Source organism: Podarcis melisellensis (genome assembly GCF_964234715.1).
Source record: "Podarcis melisellensis genome assembly, chromosome: 1".
Classification (NCBI taxonomy): Eukaryota; Metazoa; Chordata; class Lepidosauria; order Squamata; family Lacertidae; genus Podarcis; species Podarcis melisellensis.
In genome coordinates this window covers 81891811-81914499 of record NC_138528.1, presented here as the reverse complement: position 1 = coordinate 81914499, position 22689 = coordinate 81891811, and the positions used below count along the sequence as shown (strand labels likewise).

General features: G+C 47.7%; 1 protein-coding gene across 7 annotated transcripts; it reads left to right on the top strand.

The window, feature by feature from the left end:
• Window positions 1-190: 190 nt before the first annotated feature.
• On the top strand, window positions 191-21932 carry LOC309366537 (olfactory receptor 5AS1-like). Of its 7 annotated transcripts, none has more exons than XM_081905244.1 (6): window positions 191-326; window positions 636-910; window positions 1019-1076; window positions 14773-14874; window positions 18215-18280; window positions 20180-21932. In XM_081905244.1, exon 6 carries the CDS (start codon window positions 20276-20278, stop codon window positions 21242-21244), a length of 969 nt encoding a protein of 322 aa, XP_081761370.1. In that variant the 5' UTR covers window positions 191-326; window positions 636-910; window positions 1019-1076; window positions 14773-14874; window positions 18215-18280; window positions 20180-20275; the 3' UTR covers window positions 21245-21932. The 7 variants fall into 7 exon arrangements, with proteins under 7 accessions (XP_081761370.1, XP_081761373.1, XP_081761369.1 ...); XM_081905247.1 differs by having other exon boundaries at window positions 211-305; XM_081905243.1 differs by lacking the exon at window positions 191-326 and adding an exon at window positions 334-536.
• The last annotated feature ends 757 nt before the right edge of the window (window positions 21933-22689 follow it).

Sequence of the window (22689 nt, the reverse complement as noted above, 5' to 3'; positions counted from 1 at the left end):
TCCCCACATCTGGCTGGAACCACCCTCCTAACCACAAGAGAAATGGAAAGTTAATTCATGGCTATAGGTTTATTAATTGTTTGGCTTTTATATTCAATAAAACTACTAATGACATCACAAAACTACTGATGACATCACAAAACTACTAATGACACCACAAAACAAATTTATTCATCTTTATTTGGAAAATATGAATCTTGGATTAAATATAACAGACCTTATTCTGGAGGGCACAAATTAGACTATTTCTGGTATATCAGTCTATTTCAGGGAACCTGCCAGCATCACCCAAAGTCAGGAACGTTGTGAGCTGCCATATGAGATGGGTAAACAGAACTGCTATCCATGAGGCTCAAGGCAGCCCTCAAATGACCAGAGCAATTGCTGCTATATGACTGGGGGTAAGGGGTGGATTCATTCTCTGGGACATGGACCAGATTGCACAACTTAAGACGTACGGACCATGAACACAGAGCTTCTCCTATGTTGTTGTTGCATCTCCCATTTTAGAACTCAAAGGCAGCCAACAAAACCAGGTTTATTGATCCTCTGATGCGTCACCACATTTTCCTAGTGAGTTTGACAGGCCCAAAACAGACCTGAGATATTGTAATGATTTTCTTTATGCTTTTCAGACATTTGATAAACAAAGTGAAGAGGCATCCACGAATAAATATTTCGCAAGCTACAAAAAGAGAAAAGTCACTAACGCTATGAGAATTACCTGTAGAAGAAATGGAAGATATCTAGTTGCTTAAGAAGTCATTCCTGAAATGAAGTTGTGCTTTTCTGAACTACTTATGTGTATCATAGAGAGATTTGAGGCAAATTACATGACGTTTTCAAAAATATCTCTAATACCAAAACAACACAATTAAAGTTTCTCCCAGTGGTATGTTCTCCAAGAAAGGTAATTGATCTCAAAGGTATTTGTGAATATTGTCCCTGTTTGTCAAATGCTTCTTTTACTCGAAAGTAATTTTTGTACTTTTCGCACTTCTGCTTTGCAGCTCAACAGCACTGTTGGCAACAGATGTCCCACCCATCCAACTTGCATGTTTTGCCCCTGCCCAAAGGTAAGCGGGCAATACATGTGTATGGCCTTGCTGTGGAGTTACTCGGTCACCATATTTGGGGCCAAGGAGGAAACAGCCTACAGAATTTGCCTACAGACAAATTGAGCTGGTATGGAGGTTTTGCTTACCTCACAACAAATGTGAGGTAAACTTGCTGGTGGATAAAGGCATTGAGCTGAATCCTTAATCTAAACAGAGGGGGTGGAAATGAGCCCAATTCCCTTCTTATCAATCAAGAAGGTTCACAAACCTGCAGGGACGCCACTTAGCCCCATTGAAACAAAATTAATATAGCAGAATTTCCTGTAATGCCTGTCTCCATAATGGAGGTGAAAGTACAGCCTTAAAGTAGGAAGCATAGGAACATAAGATGGTGATGTACTCAAACCATTGGCTCTTCTAACTCAGTATTGTCTACACCTACTGGCAGTAGCTCCATAGGGTTTCAAGCAAGAGTCTCTGAAACCCTCCCTCAAGATGCTGAGGATTAAACCTGGGACCTTCTGGAAGCAAAACAGATGCTCTACCACTGAGCAGTGGCTTAATAATATTCACCCCTGGAAACAGAGCTAGAATATATCCTCAAAAACTTAAAGCAGTGCAACTTATGCTAGCTTTCCATGCTTAGGATTGCTCCCTAAACCACGCTTTTCAGTGGAAATACATTCCAATATCAATTGCGTGTTGAGTCCCACAATGCCACCCCCCAAAAAATTCACACTTCACACATTAATTTTTGTTTAAGGTTTTTTGGCATAATTTTGGCCACAACTTTATTAAAATACAAAAAATGTGAGTGGTTGCTTAGGCATTGGTTATGACTATCTGTCCTTGCCCTCAGGGACAGAGCTGGCCTTCCGGACACCAACGGAAGCCAACGTGGGAAACAAGTATTGTGTGAGAAAATGAAGCTGGGCATCAGTCCCTCACTTCTCAACCTCATGTTCCTTTTGGGGCTTGCACGGCCCAAGCCCGATGCCAGGGACAAGGACGCAAAGAATGGCAAGCCCCTGGATTCCTTTAATGGAATTCCCTTTCCACACCATTTTGGAGGGGTAGGCACTTACCCCTCCAAGAACCAATTTAACCAATGCCTAACTGCCAACCTTACAAGTTGTGACGATTTGCTATGCAGTAGGCAAAAACCAAATGGCACCAGCCAATCAGCCAGATGGCAAAATTCCTACCAGGCCCCTGCACCAAGGCAGACGACCCCATGACAGGCATAGCAAGGTCAAGCGATCAAGAAACCCCCCCTATTAAAGGGAGGGAGGGAGGGCGGGTGATCCGATTCAAAATGGCCAAGAGGACGCCCACGTTGGGCGTCCTATATTTAAGGACTCTGAATCCTCCTCCAAATTGGCAACAATCCAAACTCCCCAGCAACCCAATTTAACCTCTTAAAGGCTTGGGTTCTCCCAAATCTGCCCAGTCATGCAGAGTGGCCTGTTCCCCAACCGCAACACGTGCTCTCTGTTATGGAGAACACGCTTTCCCAGTGAAATAATGGCATGTAACTGATGAGATTCATTATTTTATTGGACCAAACATGGGCATTTTCTTGTCCCTGCCCCCGGTTTTAAGCACCATGATTCTATGCATGTTTAATTGGAAATAAGTACCATTGGATTCAATAGTCCTTATTATCAAATAAGTGTGTATAGGATTGCAGCCATACTACCCAGTCCTAGTGTTTTCTGGTAAATGTGCACACAATGTTATAGTTGTTTGGTGGAATTCCTGATCTGCACCTTGTGTAGAAGTAAATGAGAGTTCAACCCCAAGAATGTGGAACAGTTTTAAATGCTAGTCAGGTATAAGCATTACATGAACAGAATAGTAAAGTAGCACAACTGCAAACAAGCAATGTGGTTCAGTTCTTTATGTTGTTCAGTAAACTTTCCTCTCTCAAGTCCCATCTCTGACTTCTGAAGTTTCATTTCTTGCTGTAAGAGTTGCAGCTCTGATTTCCAGGAGATGAGTCATCAGGTAGTTTAGCTCCTTGAAATTGAAAAACACTAGCCTTCCGCTTTCACCCAGAGTGGAACCTCTCATTTAAGGTAAATGTCTCTTTACAGCATTCCAAATACAATGTGTTCAAACACAACATTTTATGTACATGAAACTTACAACTTTAAGAGGTCATGAAACCCCATATGAATGTTACTGTCAACAGCTGTACACACCTTTTCGGGGACATGATCACTGCATAGAGCAAGGAGTTGCAGACGGTGACGTAACGGTCATATGCCATTACAGCAAGCAGGAGGCACTCTGAGGTTGCCAAAAAGATGAAAGTGTAGTGTCACGGCCACCCAGGATGGGTCCCAGCTCACAAGAGACCTCACTCCGTTGCAGTTTATTTACAGGAAAAGTTTATTGAAGATTTCTGCTTCTCATACAGTTCAGCATTGTGGCCGTACGTCTGTCACGTTAGACCGCTGAAGTCCCCTCTGACTCCTCCCCTCTTCCACACCAACTTAATAGCCTGGCTCTAGACCACCTCTTCCTCTCCTTTCTTTTCCGCAGGGTCTTCCTGCCCCCCTGGGTTCCCTCTCTCCGTGACTCGCCTGAGGCTGAATCCTCTGCCGCCTCTTCCCCCCTCCTTCTGGCTTTGGGGCCGGGCTCCTCCCCTGAGCTCTCTCCACTTCCGCGCGCCTCTACGTTTGAACTTGGCGCGCGTACGTTGCTCCTGACCTTTCTTTCGACCGCTACACCACCCTTTGTTCTGCTCTCCACCCTTTCCGGCTGAACACCTTGCTCCAACCCCCTTTCTCTGTTCTCTCCTAATCCTGCTCCCTCCGAGAGGCTGACGACTCCACCCCCTTTACTCCGTTCCAGCTGAGACGCCTCTTGCTGCGTCTGTCTTCCACTGGGCTCCTCTCCGCTTCTCCCTTCTCCTCCCTTTTGCTTGATTAAGGTAACCCCCTTTTGAGAATCCTCTGACTCGCTGCTCAGACTCGTGGATTCCCTTAGAATTCCGTCATCTTCTTCCTCATCCTTCTGCCCCTCCTCCCACTCGCTCTCCGTCTCCTCTGTCATCTCCTCCTCTCTCCCAGAAACCCTGACATCCATCCCCCCCTCGAAGCCCCCCCTTCCCCCCTCCCGCTCGCCGGGTGCAGGTTGAGGAAAACGTGGTTCTTCCGGGGTCGGTTCAGGATACAGGTTGTCCACTTCAACGTTCTCCTCTGGCAGCTCCGTATATGTGTGTTCGAACTCGGGTTCCCCACCCAAAGACATCACAGTCTCTTCCTCCATCACTGTTTCTCCTGGCGCTGCCTGCCAAGGACCTACCATCCATCTCTGACTCCATGCCTCCCTTGGCTGATCCACCCACCAACAAGGGCCTGTCTCCTCCCCCCCCAGTCTCGGATCCCTGGTCGGGCTTGTTTCGGGCGTATGGCCCTCGGGCGAGGAGAAACCCTCGAACGTGCTGTCCGACAAAGTGGGCGTGAAAAGCCAATCATCAAAATACTCCTCGGGCATGGGCTTGTGCGGAAAAAGTGCATGGAACTCCTCCTTCAACAGGGGTTCGTCCAACGCGTAACCCGGCACCCAGCTATTGGCAGAGGCCGGAGTGCCTTCCCTGGCGAGAAAATATTCAACTCCCTCCTCCCCCCATCTCGAGTCCAGTATCTCTGTGACCTCGTTAAGAGGTTCTGGTCTTGGCGATTCCCCCCTCTCAGGCGCCCTCCTACGTGGCTCTGGGGGTGCTCCTGACTCTTGAAACCTGTGTGGGGTTTTGTAGGGAGTGAGCACCGACCTATGAAAGACCGGGTGCACCCTGGAACCCTCCGGAAGGGCTAGACGAAAAGCCACCGGATTGATCTTAGCCTCAACTTGATATGGCCCTAGCTGCCTGTGTCCTAACTTCTTCTTGGCCAATGACCTGGCCGGCATCGCGTGGGCTGCTAACCACACCCAGTCCCCAACCTGGATGTCCTCTCCCGCCCTCCTGTGCTTATCGGCCTGCACCTTATACGCCTGTTTTGCCAGCTCCAAATGTCTCCGCAGCTCCTCGTGCACCTCTTGCAACTCCGCTGCAAACTGGTCGGCATCTTGAGGCCCCCCCCCTCCTGGTGCCGCAAATCTCGGGAAGGTCCTGGGATGACGGCCATTGTTCGCGAAGAAAGGCGTCACCCCGGTGGATGCGTGTTTCGTGTTGTTGTAGGCGAATTCAGCCATCGGCAGATAGTCCACCCACGCCGCAGGTCGCTGGTTGGCGTAGCACCGCAGGTACTGCTGCATGATCGCGTTGACCCTCTCCGCTTGACCGTTGGTTTGTGGATGCCTCGCCGATGTCAGGTTGATTTTGACGTGCAAGATGCCCAGAAGCTTTCGCCAGAAAGTGGAAACAAACTGGCGCCCCCTGTCGGACAAGACGGACTGCGGAAGTCCATGCACTCTGAAGACGTGATCGATGAAGAGCTTTGCGGTCTGTTCTGCCGTCGCCACCTTGGCACAAGGGATGAAGTGCGCCATCTTGGTGAACAAGTCCACCACCACTAACACCGCCGTCTTACCTCTGGAGCTGGGCAGGTCTGTAACAAAGTCCAACGCTACCCTCTCCCACGGTTGCTGCGGTGTCTCCAGCGGTTCTAGCAATCCCGCCTGCTTCTGGTGCACTGGTTTGGACCTCTGGCAGATATCACACCTGGCGACGTAGTCCGCCACCTCTCCTCTCATCTGGGGCCACCAAAAGTCTCTAGCCACCAACTCCATCGTCTTCTCTTTGCCGAAATGGCCTGCACTAGGGGCGTCATGCAATTGTTGCAGAACCTTGGCTCGAAGCTCGTCGGTGGGCACGTAAAGGGCACCCTTACGAGTCAAAAGTCCATCTTGCAATTGAAACTCATCGTTGTCTCGCGACCCTCCGCGTAGCTCCTCCATCTTAGACTGTGCAAACTGATCCCTTTGCAACGCGCGTCGCACCGCGTCCAGGTCGACTGCGATGGTAGCGCACGTCCACGCCTGCGGTGCGAAAATGTGCTTTGCTGCGATTGGAGCTGCTTCCTCCAAGTATTGCGGCTTTCGGGATAGCGCGTCTGCAATAACATTGGAGTCTCCTGGGATGTATTCTATTTTGAAGTCGAAGTCCGCGAAGAACTCCGCCCAGCGCATGTGTCGCTGGGTCTGCAACTTAGCCGTCCGCCAATACTCTAAGTTCTTGTGATCCGTGCGGACCTGCACCGTGTGCTTGGCTCCTATCAAGAAGTGTCGCCACGCTTTGAAAGCTGCATGAATGGCCAACAACTCCCTGTCCCATATGGTATAATTGCGCTCCGTCTTGCTGAGCTTCCGGGAGTAGAACGCACCCGGTCTCCAGTTGCCTTGTGAATCCTCTTGCAAAAGAACGGCCCCAACCGCTCTGTCTGACGCATCGGTCTCTACCCGCATGGGTCTGCCGGGATTCACGTGGAGCAGCTGCTCTTCGGAGGCGAAAAGACCCTTAAGCGTCCGGAAGGACCGCTCCGCTTGTTCGGTCCAGACGAACTTCTTCTTCTTGGAACTGAGGGTGTCAGTGATAGCCGCCGTCGCGTTCGCAAAGCCTTTAATAAACTTGCGGTAAAAATTGGCAAAGCCGATGAACCTCTGGACCTCTTTCCGATTTCGAGGGCTTTTCCAGTCCAACAGCGCTTGAACCTTAGCCCTGTCCATGGCCAGTCCCTCGTCGGACAACTTGTAGCCAAGGAAATCAACCTCTCTGACATCAAACTGGCATTTTTCCAACTTGGCGTACAGCCTGTGTTCCTTCAGCCTCTGCAGGACCTCCCTCACGTCCTTATCGTGATCCTCCGGCGATTCCGAGAAAATCAGGATATCGTCGAGAAAGCAGACACACTTTTTGTAGAGGAGACCTGCTAGCACGTGGTGCATAAATGCTTGAAAAACGTGGCTGCCATTTTGGAGGCCGAAAGGCATGACTCTGTATTCGTACGTGCCCAGAGGGGTGAACATGGCGGTCTTCCACTCATCCCCTTTCCGGATGCGGATGAGATTGTAAGCTCCACGTAGGTCCAGCTTGGTGAAAATCTTGCCCCTCCTGACGGTCGCTAAAAGGTCGTCAATCTTGGGCATGGGGAAAGCTTTGGGCTTAGTCAAGCTGTTTATGAACCTGTAATCCACTATAAGCCTTTTTTGGGGCGTGTCTTTCTTCTTCACAAAGAAAACAGGGCTGCCTCCCGCTGCTTTAGATTCCTGGATGAAACCGCGCTTGAGGTTATGGTCTATGAACTCCCGAAGCTCTTGCATTTCGTCCTCCGACATGGAGTACAGCTTGGCAGCAGGCAGTTGCGCCCCTGGCACTAAATCAATCGCGCAGTCGTAAGGTCTGTGAGGCGGCAACTTGTCAGCTTCCTTCTCACAGAAAACCTCCAAGAAGTCCTGGTACTTGTGAGGCACTGTTTGCACCATACCCAGATGCAACTGCTGCTCGGCTTCTCCTCCCTGATCGGTCTGAAAGCAATGCTGAGCACAATACGATGAACAAAAGGTGATCTGCCGCTGATACCACGCAACCGCGGGACTGTGCCTCTCCAGCCAACTCATGCCTAACACGATGGGCGTGTCCGATAAGTGGGTGACATTGAAACTAATAAGTTCTCGATGGTTGCCAATCTGCATCAGCATGGGAGGGGTTTGCTGCACCACTTGCCCCCCCAGCAACTTCCTGCCGTCTACCGTGACCACGTTCAGAGGCGTCGTTGCAGGCAGGAGCGCCATGTTGTGCTGCTTAACGAACTGCAGTCCCACGAAGTCGGCGTTGCTTCCCGAATCGATCGTTATTGGAACCTCGAGGAGTCTCCCATCAGGCAGCTGGAGTGTTGCTGTGAGCAGAACTGCCGGTTTGGGAGGCAAAGGGTCCACGCTCTGCGGCGATGCTGGGGGCTTGTCTACAGATCCGCCTGGCTGAGCCCCAGGAGCTCTGCTTCCAGCCAGGCACTGTCGTTTCCCTGAAGTCGCTCCCCTGGTTGCACCTCTGCTGTCACAGTTGCCAGTGCCGCAGTGCGCTTCTGGAGCCTCTGGGGGCACTCTTTCGCCATATGGTGCGCACTGTCACAGATGTAACACTTCCTGGTTCCTCTAGGAGGCTTCGCTTTGGCTGCACCAGGGACAGGGCTCTGGGATGGCTTCTGAGCCCTAGCACCACCAATCTCCATTGGCTCCTCGCTGTCCTTCCCCATTGGCGAGGGGTGCGCACGGCTGAAATCCCTGTGCACAAAAGGGAGAGTCCTCGCTTGCGCACGCGCTTGGGGCCCGTCCTCCTCGTGCCACGGACGTCCCTCATGTCGAATTCCAATAGCTAAAGCCCGTTGCACCACGTCTTCTAGGGTCTGGGGTCTGTCCCCTCTAGCGATCTCATCCTTGATGGGGGGGCTCAATCCCTCCCAAAAAAGATCTCTGACCGGTTTACTGTCCTTTGGCCAATCTAAGGCGGTGAGCAATGCAAAAAATTTAGAGTGGTATTGGCGCACAGTCGCTTTCCCCTGCCTCAGCCCGTGCATTTGACGGCGCGCAATGTCCACATCCACAGAGGATTGAAAACAAGAATCCATCGCTTTGATGAACGCAGTTGAATTGCGACGGGCCGGTCCATCTTCGCGCCACAGATTGCGTAGCCAAGCCCTGGCCTCCCCATGCAGGTGCGAAACAATGAACCCCACTTTCTCCTCCTCATCTTTAAAATCGTGACGGAGTAAATGCAGTGCATACACGACGTCCGCTCTGAAATTGGGATAGTCTTGCAAGTTGCCATTAAAATGCGGAACCAGGGCACCCCCCCGCCGTCCAAGCGCAATGCCCTCCGCTCTGGATCCCGGGGCCCCCGCCCTGTCCGCGTGTTCCCACCTTGCCTGCAAATCCTGGCACGTCTTCTCCAAGTCGTCATTCTTCTTCTGCGAAGCAATGACTGCCGATGTGAGAGCGGTAACCTGATCCCGCAGTGCAACCAGCTGCTCCTCAGCGCTCATGGCTGCTCCCGTTCGTGAGCTTCGCAAAAAAAAATTTTTTGCTTTCAGAGAGGGGACTTACTGTCACGGCCACCCAGGATGGGTCCCAGCTCACAAGAGACCTCACTCCGTTGCAGTTTATTTACAGGAAAAGTTTATTGAAGATTTCTGCTTCTCATACAGTTCAGCATTGTGGCCGTACGTCTGTCACGTTAGACCGCTGAAGTCCCCTCTGACTCCTCCCCTCTTCCACACCAACTTAATAGCCTGGCTCTAGACCACCTCTTCCTCTCCTTTCTTTTCCGCAGGGTCTTCCTGCCCCCCTGGGTTCCCTCTCTCCGTGACTCGCCTGAGGCTGAATCCTCTGCCGCCTCTTCCCCCCTCCTTCTGGCTTTGGGGCCGGGCTCCTCCCCTGAGCTCTCTCCACTTCCGCGCGCCTCTACGTTTGAACTTGGCGCGCGTACGTTGCTCCTGACCTTTCTTTCGACCGCTACACCACCCTTTGTTCTGCTCTCCACCCTTTCCGGCTGAACACCTTGCTCCAACCCCCTTTCTCTGTTCTCTCCTAATCCTGCTCCCTCCGAGAGGCTGACGACTCCACCCCCTTTACTCCGTTCCAGCTGAGACGCCTCTTGCTGCGTCTGTCTTCCACTGGGCTCCTCTCCGCTTCTCCCTTCTCCTCCCTTTTGCTTGATTAAGGTAACCCCCTTTTGAGAATCCTCTGACTCGCTGCTCAGACTCGTGGATTCCCTTAGAATTCCGTCATCTTCTTCCTCATCCTTCTGCCCCTCCTCCCACTCGCTCTCCGTCTCCTCTGTCATCTCCTCCTCTCTCCCAGAAACCCTGACATGTAGTATTGAAGAACGCAACCTACATAGGTAATGGTGGCTTTTCTTACTAAGAGGTCCGCCAACAGCTTTGGAGTGATAACTATTGAATAAAAGCTGTCAACAATGGACAAGCTCTGTAGGAAGGAGTACATGGGAGTCTGAAGGTGGCCATCAGCATGAATCAAGGCTACCATCCCGAGATTCCCCACCTGGGTGACCAAGTAAATCATTAGGAACAGCTCAAATAAAGTGATCTGCACCTCCCTGGAAGCTGTCAGTCCCGAGAAAACAAATTCAGGGGTAGATGTAGTGCAATTCATGTTCACCATTCATTCAGTTCCAAGAGTTACTGCACCAGAATAAAAAAGGTAAAATTTAAACCAGGATAACACAGAGAGCAATTCTTGCAGCCTTCCCCTTGGTTCATCACTGTAAGCACAAAGTGCTGGACTAGATGGGTCATTGGCCTCATCCATCATGCTTTTTATGTTCTTCTGAAAATAGATGTATTGTTATATGTCTGTGTTCTGATATCCATGCACATATGTAGCAGAATCCAATGCAACCAATCACCTTTTAATGGTCAATGCTGTCTGTTGCTGAAAGCAGCAAAGCAAGTTGCTAGACCGCTTCTGTGTGCCATCTGTCCTCTACTCTTACCCCGTGTGACAGTTTACTAGGACCAAGAAAGACTTCTGCTCTTGACCACAAGAGTCCTGTCAGAACAATCAGTGCAAATGAACGGTCTTTCTCATATACATAGACCCATGGCTTGGAGACCATGACTTATTATTCTTTGCATTGCTATCTCCCCACTCTGAGGAATTCTTGAACTATTTTAACATATGACTTCAGAAAGAAATGATAGGTGATAGATGATAGATAGATAGATGACAGACAGACAGAGGATTGATAGATAGATATCACTACTACTACTACTACTACTACTACTACTAATTTATTATTTATACCCCGCCCATCTGGCTGGGCCTCCCCAGCCACTCTGGGCGGCTTCCATAAAAACCAAAAATACAGTAAAATATCACACGTTTAAAACTTCCCTGAACAGGGCTGCCTTAAGATGTCTTCTGAATGTCAGGTAGTTGTTTATCGCTTTGACATCTGCTGGAAGGGCGTTCCACAGGGCGGGCGCCACTACCAAGAAGGCCCTCTGCCTGGTTCCCTGTAGCTTTGCTTCTCGCAATGAGGGAACCGCCAGAAGGCCCTCAGCGCTGGACCTCAGCGTCCGGGCAGAATGATGGGGGTGGAGACGCTCCTTCGGGTATACTGGACCGAGGCCGTTTAGGGCTTTAAAGGTCAGCAACAACACTTTGAATTGTGCTCGGAAACGTACTGGGAGCCAATGTAGGTCTTTCAAGACTGGTGTTACATGGTCTCGGCGGCCGCTCCCAGTCACCAGTCTAGCTGCCGTATTCTGGATTGGTTGTAGTTTCCGAGTCACCTTCAAAGGTAGCCCCACGTAGAGTGCATTGCAGTAGTCCAAGTGGGAGATAACCAGAGCATGCACCACTCTGGCAAGGCAGTCTGCAGGCAGATAGGGTCTCAGCCTGTGTACCAGATGGAGCTGGTAAACAGCTGCCCTGGATACAGATTTGACCTGTGCCTCCATGGACAGCTGTGAGTCCAAAATGACTCCCAGGCTGCGCACCTGCTCCTTCAGGGGCACAGTTACCCCATTCAGGACCAGGGAATCCTCCACACCTGCCCACCTCCTGTCCCCCACAAACAGTACTTCTGTCTTGTTAGGATTCAACCTCAATCTGTTAGCCGCCATCCATCCTCCAACTGCCTCCAGACACTCACACAGGACCTTCACCGCCTTCACTGGTTCTGATTTAAAAGAGAGGTAGAGCTGGGTATCATCCACATACTGATGAACACCCAGCCCAAACCTCCTGATGATCTCTCCCAGCGGCTGCATGTAAATGCTGAAAAGCATGGGGGAGAGGACAGAACCCTGAGGCACCCCACAAGTGAGAGCCCAGGGGTCTGAACACTCATCCCCCCCCACCACTTTTTGAACACGGCCCAGGAGGAAGGAGCAGAACCACTGTATGACAGTGCCCCCAGCTCCCAGCCCCTCAAGACGGTCCAGAAGGATGTTATGGTCGATGGTATCAAACGCCGCTGAGAGATCCAGCAGAACTAGGAAACAGCTCTCACCTTTGTCCCTAGCCCGCCGGAGATCATCAACCAGTGCGACCAAGGCAGTTTCAGTCCCATGATGAGGCCTGAATCCTGACTGGAAGGGATCCAAATGGTCCGCTTCTTCCAGGCGTGCCTGGAGTTGTTCGGGGGAGATATCGATCTTCCCTTGATCGATGGGGCCGCGACCGGGGACAGGTTTACGATCCCAATCAGCAGTTTATAACGGGTCCGGCACACTTCTTCACAGCTGCGCCACTGTTGCTCCCTTCAGGTCACGGCTTAGCAGAGTTGAACAGCGTGTAAAGCAGCCTAGTTTCCAGGCAAGCACACATAGACAGGTGTGTCTATTTACAGCTCTTTATTAAAACATTGCAGCATTAAAGTCCGTCACTCTTGGCCGCCATTACTCTCTCTCAGATACACAGAGAGAAGTGAAAGTACAGGGAAAAACTCCTCCTTCTTAGCTTCTAAAAGCTTCTGTCTCCGCCCAGCTTCTGTAAGCTGACGTTAGCAGGTGACACACACCAGGGGAATTTAACCAGATAAATTCTGAACCATCACAGGAAACAGCTCTCACCTTTGTCCCTAGCCCGCCGGAGATCATCAACCAGTGCGACCAAGGCAGTTTCAGTCCCATGATGAGGCCTGAATCCTGACTGGAAGGGATCCAAATGGTCCGCTTCTTCCAGGCGTGCCTGGAGTTGTTCGGCAACCGCTCGCTCAGTCACCTTGCCCAAGAATGGAAAATTATCCTGATTTCTTTTCTGGCAACCTGAAAACCATTTGGATGCATGGCCATACTTATGGGATGGGATTTCCTTCTTGATTCATGGAATCACAGAATTGGATGGGAGATCTAGGTTTTTGTGTGCACCATGCTATTGCTGTGGAAGAGAATGCACTGCAGAGCTGTTCTGGGTTCATTATCATGCCTTTTACCACTTAGGAGCAGCATTAATCACATAAAGATGAGCATTCCTGCGGAACAGAAAATTATGTGACACTTTAGTGGTGCCACAAGACATCTCCCTATCTACCCTCTGCAGCTGATAAGCACGTTCACTCCTCTAGAATGTAAACTTCTTGCAATGTTGTGTAAACATTTATCATTTATTGCTTCTTAATTAGTTACAGTTTACAAACTGAAAATCTCAAACTTGCTTCAAGAATTCTTCCTGGTGATGGAACACACCATACAACAAACGTGCTTGATGCTTGGAATGCAAGATTTCCTGCTGCAGTAGGTTGTCCATTTAGCTCCCAATGTCACCAATCAATAAACTAAGTCAAATTAATGGAGTGGGGCAAATTTTTCAGCCTAAAGGCCACACTCATCTTAGGGCAATTTTCTGGGGGCCACATGCAAGCGGTGGGAGGGGAAATGCCATTATTAACATTTTATTAAAATGTTAAACTAGCATTTTAGCCATTTTCTCTGTTGGGGTTTTTTAGTGTCTTTACGTGCTGGCATTTTTAGTAATTGGAGACATATCCAAATGCTTCATACACAAAGAAGACCCATTGAAATAAATTGTTTTAAGTTATTATTATGAGTTTTGGGAGGTGAGCTCCTCCCCCCAATAACCTCTACATTCAGTGAAGGGTTAGAAATTCATGAGCAAACTCATATATTCATGAATTTAGCAAGGGCTGGAAATAATACTAGCTAGCTTCCTCATGAGGCTCACTGTGGGCGGTTCATTGAAGAAACAAAAGGCTGATAAAGGCCTGCTTTTTTTGATAATGGCAAGGCATTGGCAAACATCAGACTCTCTGCCCAGTAGCTTTTGGGGTTGGTAGGATTACCATTGGCCTGATGTAAGCAATAGCAAAAAAGAAGAAAATATCCTTTTGTGGTGGACTTGAGAAACAGAAGTTGCCATGGTTGGGGCAACAGAGGCTGGGGATGCTGGAAGCGGAAGGTTTGTTTTTTGCAGGTGCCACTAGGAAACAGGAGGAGGAAGTGGGCAGAACTCCATGTTAGGACTGAAGAGCAACCGCCATGCTGGCTGGCTGGAGCAGGCTGTTACAGACAGACACAGCTTTGGTGCTCAGGATGGCTCTGAATCCAATGCTGCGCTGTTGGGAAGGACAAGCCCCTCTAGAAATGCAAATGCTGTGAGCTCTCCATAAATCTCAGGTGTGCATATGTGTGTAAAAACCATACTTCATAAAGACCCTAGCCTGTGTTGTGCCTCATTTCCTCCAAAGAAACACAAACTCTGGTGAAGTGTCAAGAACCCTGGAATCTCTTGCTACTGCTCGACTGAGATTGGGGTGGCTTGATTCAATAGTTCTACTCTGAATACAGCTAATGCTGGATACAACCCTGGAAGGGGTGGGGAACCTGCGATCTTTGGATGAAGGGCGGTATAAAAACATAATGAATAATAGCAATAAGTCAAGTGCAGAGTCAATTTACAATGGTCCCAGGGTATGATCGGGAAGCACATGGAGCCATTTGGTAAAGCTGAACAGGTCCGGATTTGGTCAGTACCTGGACAGATGACCTCCACAGACCACATTTATGCCAAATACAAATGTAAGAAAATAGTCACAAATAATTGAATAAAGTGCAAAGCAAATGGGATGTCATTGGTAGGACTCCTCAAACTCTCATAATGCCGATTGCTTGCCTGAAAGAAAGATGGAGCAGTGTATGGTTGGGTTTGTAGAAGTTTACTACACAGAATGAAGAATCATATCCACTGCTCTGCGCACTTTTGCCTCTGTTTCCACCCACCACAGGCATATGGTTCCCAGAAGCTTGTCAGTGAGGGAATGTGGCCTTCAGATTGAAAAAAGATTTCCCATCCCTGTTCTACGTGAGCAGGAATTCTGAGTACACAGGTAAGGAAACACGTTTCAAGAGACCATTGTGATGAATATAAGATCTGGACCCCAGCATGCAATATGGAATGACCTATTCAAAGGGACCTTATATGGTGTCTGTCTCTCTCCCTCTCACCAACCAACTTGACAACCAAAATGACAGGTATTATTTCCCTTTTAACAAAATTAAGTCCTCAGGTTATTCCACCAAAATGGGTTCTTTACTCATCTTCATGTCAGGCAGCAAACTTCTGCGCTTTTAAAGAAAGTACTGTGTTTTTGTTTTTGTTTTTTGCAGTTTGCTAAGTTTTCCTACCAAATGTTAGTCAAAATACTATGAACTTTACTTAACTTTTCAAGGCCACTTTTCTGCATGTCATTAATCTACCCCCCAGGAGATGCAAAGGGCATTTTAATTTTCCCAACAGGTCTTGTCTTGAAAGACAAAGATATGAGTTTATCTTTCTTTCAAAGTGGCATTATGTTGGATGGAAGGAAACCATCAACTCTGTCTTGCATATCCTCAGGAATAGAGAATGGCCGTCGTTCTTCTTATCTAACAGGTATGGCCATTTCTCCAATGTAAAGGGAAAAAAGGGCTGGTGATGAGTTGTTCAGAGAAATTAGAAGCTTTGAGTGAAGCACGTGTGTCAAAGTGTGAGAAAGTGATGAGAAAGATATTTTCCTTTGGAATATTTCAAAACAGTACTGTTGCTTTCTTAAAGTATCTTTTGAAGCTTTTGTACTAACGCAAAATATAATTTCAATAAGACTGAAGGCTTGATTGGTAGATATATCAACTAAAGTTTGTTAGTTGATTGAGTGAAGGTTGGTGAGTTGAATTAGCAAGAGCCAAATGTGGCAGAGGAGCCAAGAGGTTTTTAGGGGGTTATTACGGTTTCTATAAAAGGGAATCAATAAAAGTTAAAGAAAACTTTTTCTTCTAACATTAAATTCAAGTTACATCACACTTTAAAATAATATATGAAAAGGAACCTGTGTTTCTTGTAAAATCACTATGGGATGTTTTATGGGAAGCAATACATAAACAAAATGTTACAGAGGCTTGACTGACCTCACTCAGAAGCCATGAATTTAGTGTCATTGGTCCTATGCTGTAAAACAGGGACATCCAACTCCCAATAGACTGCGATCTGCTCACAGTATACAAAAACTGGCAGTGATCTACCCATTGTTGTTCAGCTTTTTTGGGAACGGCAAAGTTGTTGAGCTTTTTTTGTTGTTTTCCCCCCTTTGGGTGGGGTGGGCAGGGGGAGGAGCTCATTGAGGGGCCCAAGATCTACCAGCATCTACCAGGAACACCCCACGATCTACCAGTAGATCACAATCTACCTGTTGGACATGCCTGCTGTAAAACCCTCCCCAACAGAGACTGGGCAGGCATCCTCCCTTTTGACTTTTCAGATGTCTCTTAAAGACCTTTCTGTGCCAACAGGCCTATGAAGTTGTTTAGAATTTTATTGAGTAGCTAATCAGTATAATAATTGCTCTGTATTACCTTTAATGGTTTTTATGTTTTTATATTGCACCATACTGCACTGATATTTTATGAGATGGTGATATATAAATACATCAATTAATAAATAAGAGTAAGAATAAGAATAAAGAATCATGAGGTATGGGTAACATTACATTATTTTAATGAAACTGACTAATTGGTTAAAGAGCTAAAATTATATTAAATTCATTGATAATCCTATATTAAAATTATGCTTACCTATATTAAAAGGCAGACAAGGTTTTAAAAAGCATTTAGGCACCCTTTAATCATGATTATCATGCCTCTCCCCCCCTGCTCTGTCATTGCTACACATTTATATATTGTGATAGTATCAGTGGTGTAGTGTGGGTTGTCAGCACCCGGGGCAAGGCAAGTAATTTGCGCCGCCTAACCTGTGGATTTGCGCCCCCTAACCCGTGGATTTGCGCCCCCTAACCCTAACCCCCAGATGTTGCGCCCGGTGCGGCCGGCCCCCCCCTGCACCCCCCACGCTACGCCACTGGATAGTATAGTAGTGAGTGCCTCATCATTTAACATATAGCACTTTTAATTTGCACAGTGTCTCATAATCTTACAATGAGCACTGACACTTTATGGAATAGATTACTGCTCCCACTTTTCAGAGGCAGTGTGTTTTCCAGGGCCAAAGATGGAGCATGAGTCTCTTAATCTCAGGGCTGCAGGCTTGAGAGCCACATTGAGCAAAAGATTCCTGCATTGCAAGGGGTTGGACTAGATGATCCTCGCGGTCCCTTCCAACTCAGTGGCGTAGTGTGGGGGGTGCAGGGGGGGCTGGCCGCACCGGGCGCAACATCTGGGGGTTAGGGTTAGGGGGCGCAAATTACTTGCCTTGCCCTGGGTGCTGACAACCCACGCTACGCCACTGTTCCAACTCGACAGTTCTATGATGCTATGATGCAAGTTCTCCAGGCCATAGTTCCAACCCAATCTGACAGGTTTGGTGTGAATTCTTATGAGAGCATTGCATGGGTTAGTTATCCCTAAACCCTGCACTTTCTCTCTGTAAACTGCTCTGTGAAGTAAAAATGCTAATCTGCATTCTTAGTAGACATTGAAGGATACGTGCCTCCTGCTACTGAATTCATGCTCCTCACAGTGCAGATGGCAATGGAAGCAAAAGCCTGTCACAAGGCAGAAACTAGCATGGAAAAGGCCCGAGGGAGCACCTTAGTCATATTATTTTCTCTGATAATACTTGAAGCATTATCCCCAAGTTTCTTCAGATGCTGAAGTGCTAAAACATTTTGCTCAGGCTTTTAAATATATACAACCATCCACCCACCCATATAGTTGGAGCCCGTTATGACTGAATTCCCGTTTTTATAATATTCTTTTACTGGTTCTATGCTGTAGTTTGTTTTTATGTATTCACTATTTTATTGTATTTTGAAATAATAGGCAGCTCAGAAATGTTTGTAAACAAACAAACAAGATTTTATACCCCCTTTCCACTGAAGTACACAAAGCAGCTTATCTAAAATCAGCACAGTACCAAAATACAACCCCAAAGCAAAATGACATGTTTTCCCTATGTACCCCTCAGCTAAGTTAGTGAAACTCTTCACAACGAACTCCTCACAGAAACTCCTCACAAGGAAGCTGATTTACCTTCGAGTTTTTACACAGTGGCTGGATATGGGGGTCCTCCCTTATGAAGTAGTCTCTGTAGCTATGGTGGAGCAGGTGAACAGGGAATCAAGAAACAGAAACGGCTCTCTCGATTGGTTAACCCGGATTTTTTTTTAAAGGTGAACTTGTGTATACATTCTTGGACTGTTACATGTACAAAATGCTAAAACGTTCTCTTTCTTGCAGATACCCCCCCCCCCAAATTGTCACCCATCCTTACATTTTTCTAGTGATAGCCATCATCTCATGGAAGTAAGTACTGTGCATATCATCATGATTTGTTTCATCATCATGATTTGCTAGCAGCTTTGGGGGGCAGGGAGGGATTATTTAAGAAACCAGAAAACAGCTCAGCCTGCAATCCTAACCCTGCTTACTTTGGAGTGAGCTCCACTGAATTAAGTAGGACTTCCTTTTAAATATACATGGTTAAGATTGTGCTGTAAAGCTCTCTTGTTCTGAGTTTTATATAAAAAAATAAAGTATTATATGTGCATAATTGTGCTTATATACTGAGAGAAAGATAGGGCAAAGAAGGGAGCAGGGAAGTACCATAGTATTAAAAATACTTTAAATGCACACACATATATACACACACACCTCTCTGTCCCCATTAGTTTTTCACTGATTAAATATTTGTATAAGCTGCTGTTTTATTGTTTTAAAGCTGTGACTGTGTAAATATCTTCCTGCTGGTTTATAGTTTAATGCAGAGGTAGATAACTTGTCGCCCCCATAGGTTGCTGGCCTCCTAACACTCATCAACCCCAGTGAGTCAGTTGTCAGGCATGATGGGAGTTGTAGTACAGCAGCATCTGGAGGGCCACAACTTCCCCAACTCTATGCTACTGATTGGTGTTCTTTATTCTGAAAGTTTTATTCTGTTTTAATACAAGTTGTCAGGGGTTCAGGAGCAGAGGCACAGGGGAAAGAGGAAGCGGAGAGCGAAGGGGAACAATCCGAGGGCAGCGTAGGTGAGGAAGACAGTGGGGCAAGAGATTCCATGAGTCTGCCCAGTGATTCGGAAGATTCCCAGAAGGGGGCACCGATAGCCAGAGCAAGGGGGTTCCCGGGAGGGAGGCACCAGAAGCAAGGAACCAGCGGTGACTCCCAAAGCAGCAGCTGGAGATCGGGACCAGGTTCCCCAACAGAGCGTAGCGGGGGGGGGGAAGAGTCCCAGGTGTCAGGACCGGTTTCCACTCCAGGGGAAAGAGAAGATGAGTCAGGGCTGACCACGCCCCTGTCGCTGAGTGAGGGAATAGAGGGGAAGTCAGATCCAGTTAGCCCCCCCGAAGGAGGAAGCAGTGAAAGGAGCAGTGTAATGGTCAGGAGGAAGGTTACCAGCTGGGCGCGCGCGCCAAGTTCAAATGCACAGGCGCGCGGGACAGCCGGGAGCGCAGACTGGGAGCCAGGTCCTAAAGCACGCCGGAGGCAGGGGGAAGAATCCGGGGACTCGTCAGCATCAGCATCAGAAGAGTCCAGAAAGGGCAACACCCCAGCGGGCAGAAGGACCCAGAGGAGAAAGGAGCAAAGGAGGAGGTGGAGCAAGGCTAGGGTCTTGAACTGGTGTCTGGGGGGAGGAGATTCAGACGGAGCTTCAGCGGTCTAGGGTTGAGACATAGAGCTGCGCGCCGCGGCTTTGGAATCGAAACTGAACCTTAATAAAGACTTTTGTATATAACAAGAACTGGCGTTGGTCCTCTGTGAGCTGGGACCTTGGGCAGCTCTGACACAAGTTTTAAAACTAATATATTGCATTATGGAGCATTGCATTGTTGTGTTTTATAGTTATATTCCTGTTACCATCTTGAGTGCAAGTAATGCAGAAAGGTTGTGTGTGTGTGTGTGTGTGTGTGTGTGTGTCATAGGACATTAATGGCAGACATTGCAGTTACATGAGGCACATGGAGACTGATCTCCCTTTTGCCTTCGGCAGGCAGGTTTTTCAGGATTTGTAAAGTTACTGATTCTCAATTTATTCACATATCCAAACACTATATGCACAAGTTTCATATTATGCCAAATAGAGCCACTCATTTATATTACCCTTATGACAACACTTGTGAAGGTTTTCAGCTGGATAAATGGTGATTATGCAAAGCAGCGTTTCAAAATGGGTGGGTTGTTAAGCACATTCACCTTCTCTTTCAGATACAAGTAACAGACGAAATCTGAGGGGAAACCTGCTCTTAGAGCAACTTCTCTGCTGTCTCCCTACTCGGATCGGCAAGTGCTGCTTACGCATATATGAATATGAAAACAGAAGCAATGGTCAAGGGGAATCAGACAACAGTGACTGAGTTCATTCTCCTTGGTTTCACAGATCATCAAGAGACACAGGTAGTCCTCTTTGTGCTCTTCCTGGCCATCTATGTGGCTACCCTGGTGGGGAACATCGGCATCATGACGTTAATCTGGATCAGTCCCTCTCTGCACAGTCCAATGTACTTTTTTCTCAACAATCTGGCCTTCCTAGACCTCAGTTACTCCTCTGCCATTACTCCCAAGATGCTGGCCAGTTTCTTAACAGGAAGGAAAACTATTTCGCTTGCAGGATGCATTGCGCAAATGTATCTGTTTGCTTCCTTTGCAGATGCGGAATGCCTCCTGCTGGCTGCCATGGCGTACGACCGCTACATGGCCATTTGTAACCCGCTGCTTTATCCGGTTCTCATGTCGCGCAAGGTTTGTGTCTGGCTAGTAGCTGGCTCCTATCTCACAGGCGGCATGAGCTCATTTATGCACACTTACTTTACCTTCCGCCTCTCCTTCTGCAATTCCAATGTCATCAACCATTTCTTCTGTGACATCCCTCCTCTGTTGGCCCTCTCCTGCTCCAACACCCACTTCAATGAAATCCTGCTCTTTGCCCTTTGTGGATTCATCCAAACGAGCACTTTCGTGTTCATCCTTATCTCTTATGCCTGCATCCTTTGCACCATCTTGAGGATCCACTCAGCAGAAGGCCGCCACAAAGCCTTTTCCACCTGCACGTCCCACTTGACGGCTGTCACTTTGTACTATGGTACTCTTCTCTTCACATACTTGCGCCCAAGCTCCAGCTATGCTCTGGACACAGACAAAATAATCTCAGTGTTTTATACTGTAATTTTCCCCATGTTGAACCCATTGATCTACAGCTTGAGAAATGAAGAGGTGAAGGATACCCTCGGCAAAATATTGCAAAGGAAAGTGATGGTACTCAGAGGTCGATAGCAAGATTTCCATTTATAAACACCGCCACTTGCCATACAGATTTGAATCTATGGATCCACAACAACAGGATGCTACACCCTTTACAGTACTTGTGGCTGTATATTTAAGGTTGCCACGCATCCAGAATTTCCTGGACATTTCTGGAATACTGCATTCGGAAGCAGTGTCTGGGTAGGAATCGCAAAAATATTTAGGAAAATCCAGACGTATGGCAACCCATGTCAACAATATTGTTTTTGGCTATTTCCCTTAAAAATAGCTCAAAAAAACTTCAAAAAGGTTTGCCCAACAAATTTGGCTAAAACTCAAAAAAGCTAAACAACTTTGGCAAAGGAAGAAGAAGAAGCTCAGGAACTTTTCTGCCTGGATTTTCACCATTTGAAATATGGTGACCCTAATTATATTGCTTCAATTCAGTTCTGCAGGTGATCATTACTTCATTTAAAACCATTTGCTTAACCAGTGATATTTAGATGTTTAATGGCTGTGTGGGACATAGCAGCTTTCTAATAGAAAAGTTGGAGAACATTACATCTTTTGGAAGAGGTGATGAAGACATTTTCAAATAGATACACTGTGAGTCATATGATTTGTGGATCACGGTCATAAAGTTTCTCTCAGTTATAAAAAACAATGTAAATGCTCTGGATAAGAGTTCCTATAAACAATTTATTGGGACAGTATAAAATAGTATTTTCACTGAAGCTTCATTAAGAAATTGCTCTTTTCAGCTAAGGACTGCCTCCTCAGTGAGTGGGGCCTGCCTAAATTGCTGGGACCTCTCTCTGTAATGGCCTCAGGAGAAAAAGGGGCCCTGATCACAAACGGTGAGTGGGATTTTTGCCAGGGGAGGAAACCACATACACCCCCATTATAACCCAGCCTTAAGGTAAAGGTAAAGAGACCCCTGACCATTAGGTCCAGTCTTGACCGACTCTAGAGTTGCGGTGCTCATCTCGCTTTATTGGCTGAGGGAGCCAGCGTACAGCTTCCGGATTATGTGGCGAGCATGACTAAGCTGCTTCTGGTGAACCAGAGCAGTGCACAGAAATGCCGTTTACCTTCCCGCCGGAGTGGTTCCTATTTATCTACTTGCACTTTGACGTGTTTTCGAACTGCTAGGTTGGCAGGAGCAGGGACCGAGCAACGGGAGCTCACCCCGTTGCAGGGATTCGAACCGCTGACCTTCTGATCGGCAAGTCCTAGGCTCTGTGGTTTAACCCACAGTGCCACCCACGTCCCTAACCCAGCCTTAGATAATAAATTATGTGAAGGGTGGTTGTGAGTGTTCACAGAAAAGGACAAGAAGCCCAATTCATTTAATTTGTGTTTCAGTGACTGAGCCTGGTCTTCACTAATTTCCACCTGCTGTGTGTGTGTAACCCCCCCCCCCAAAATGATACAGTGTGCATCTCCAGACATGCAGTGAACATGTACCTGGAAGC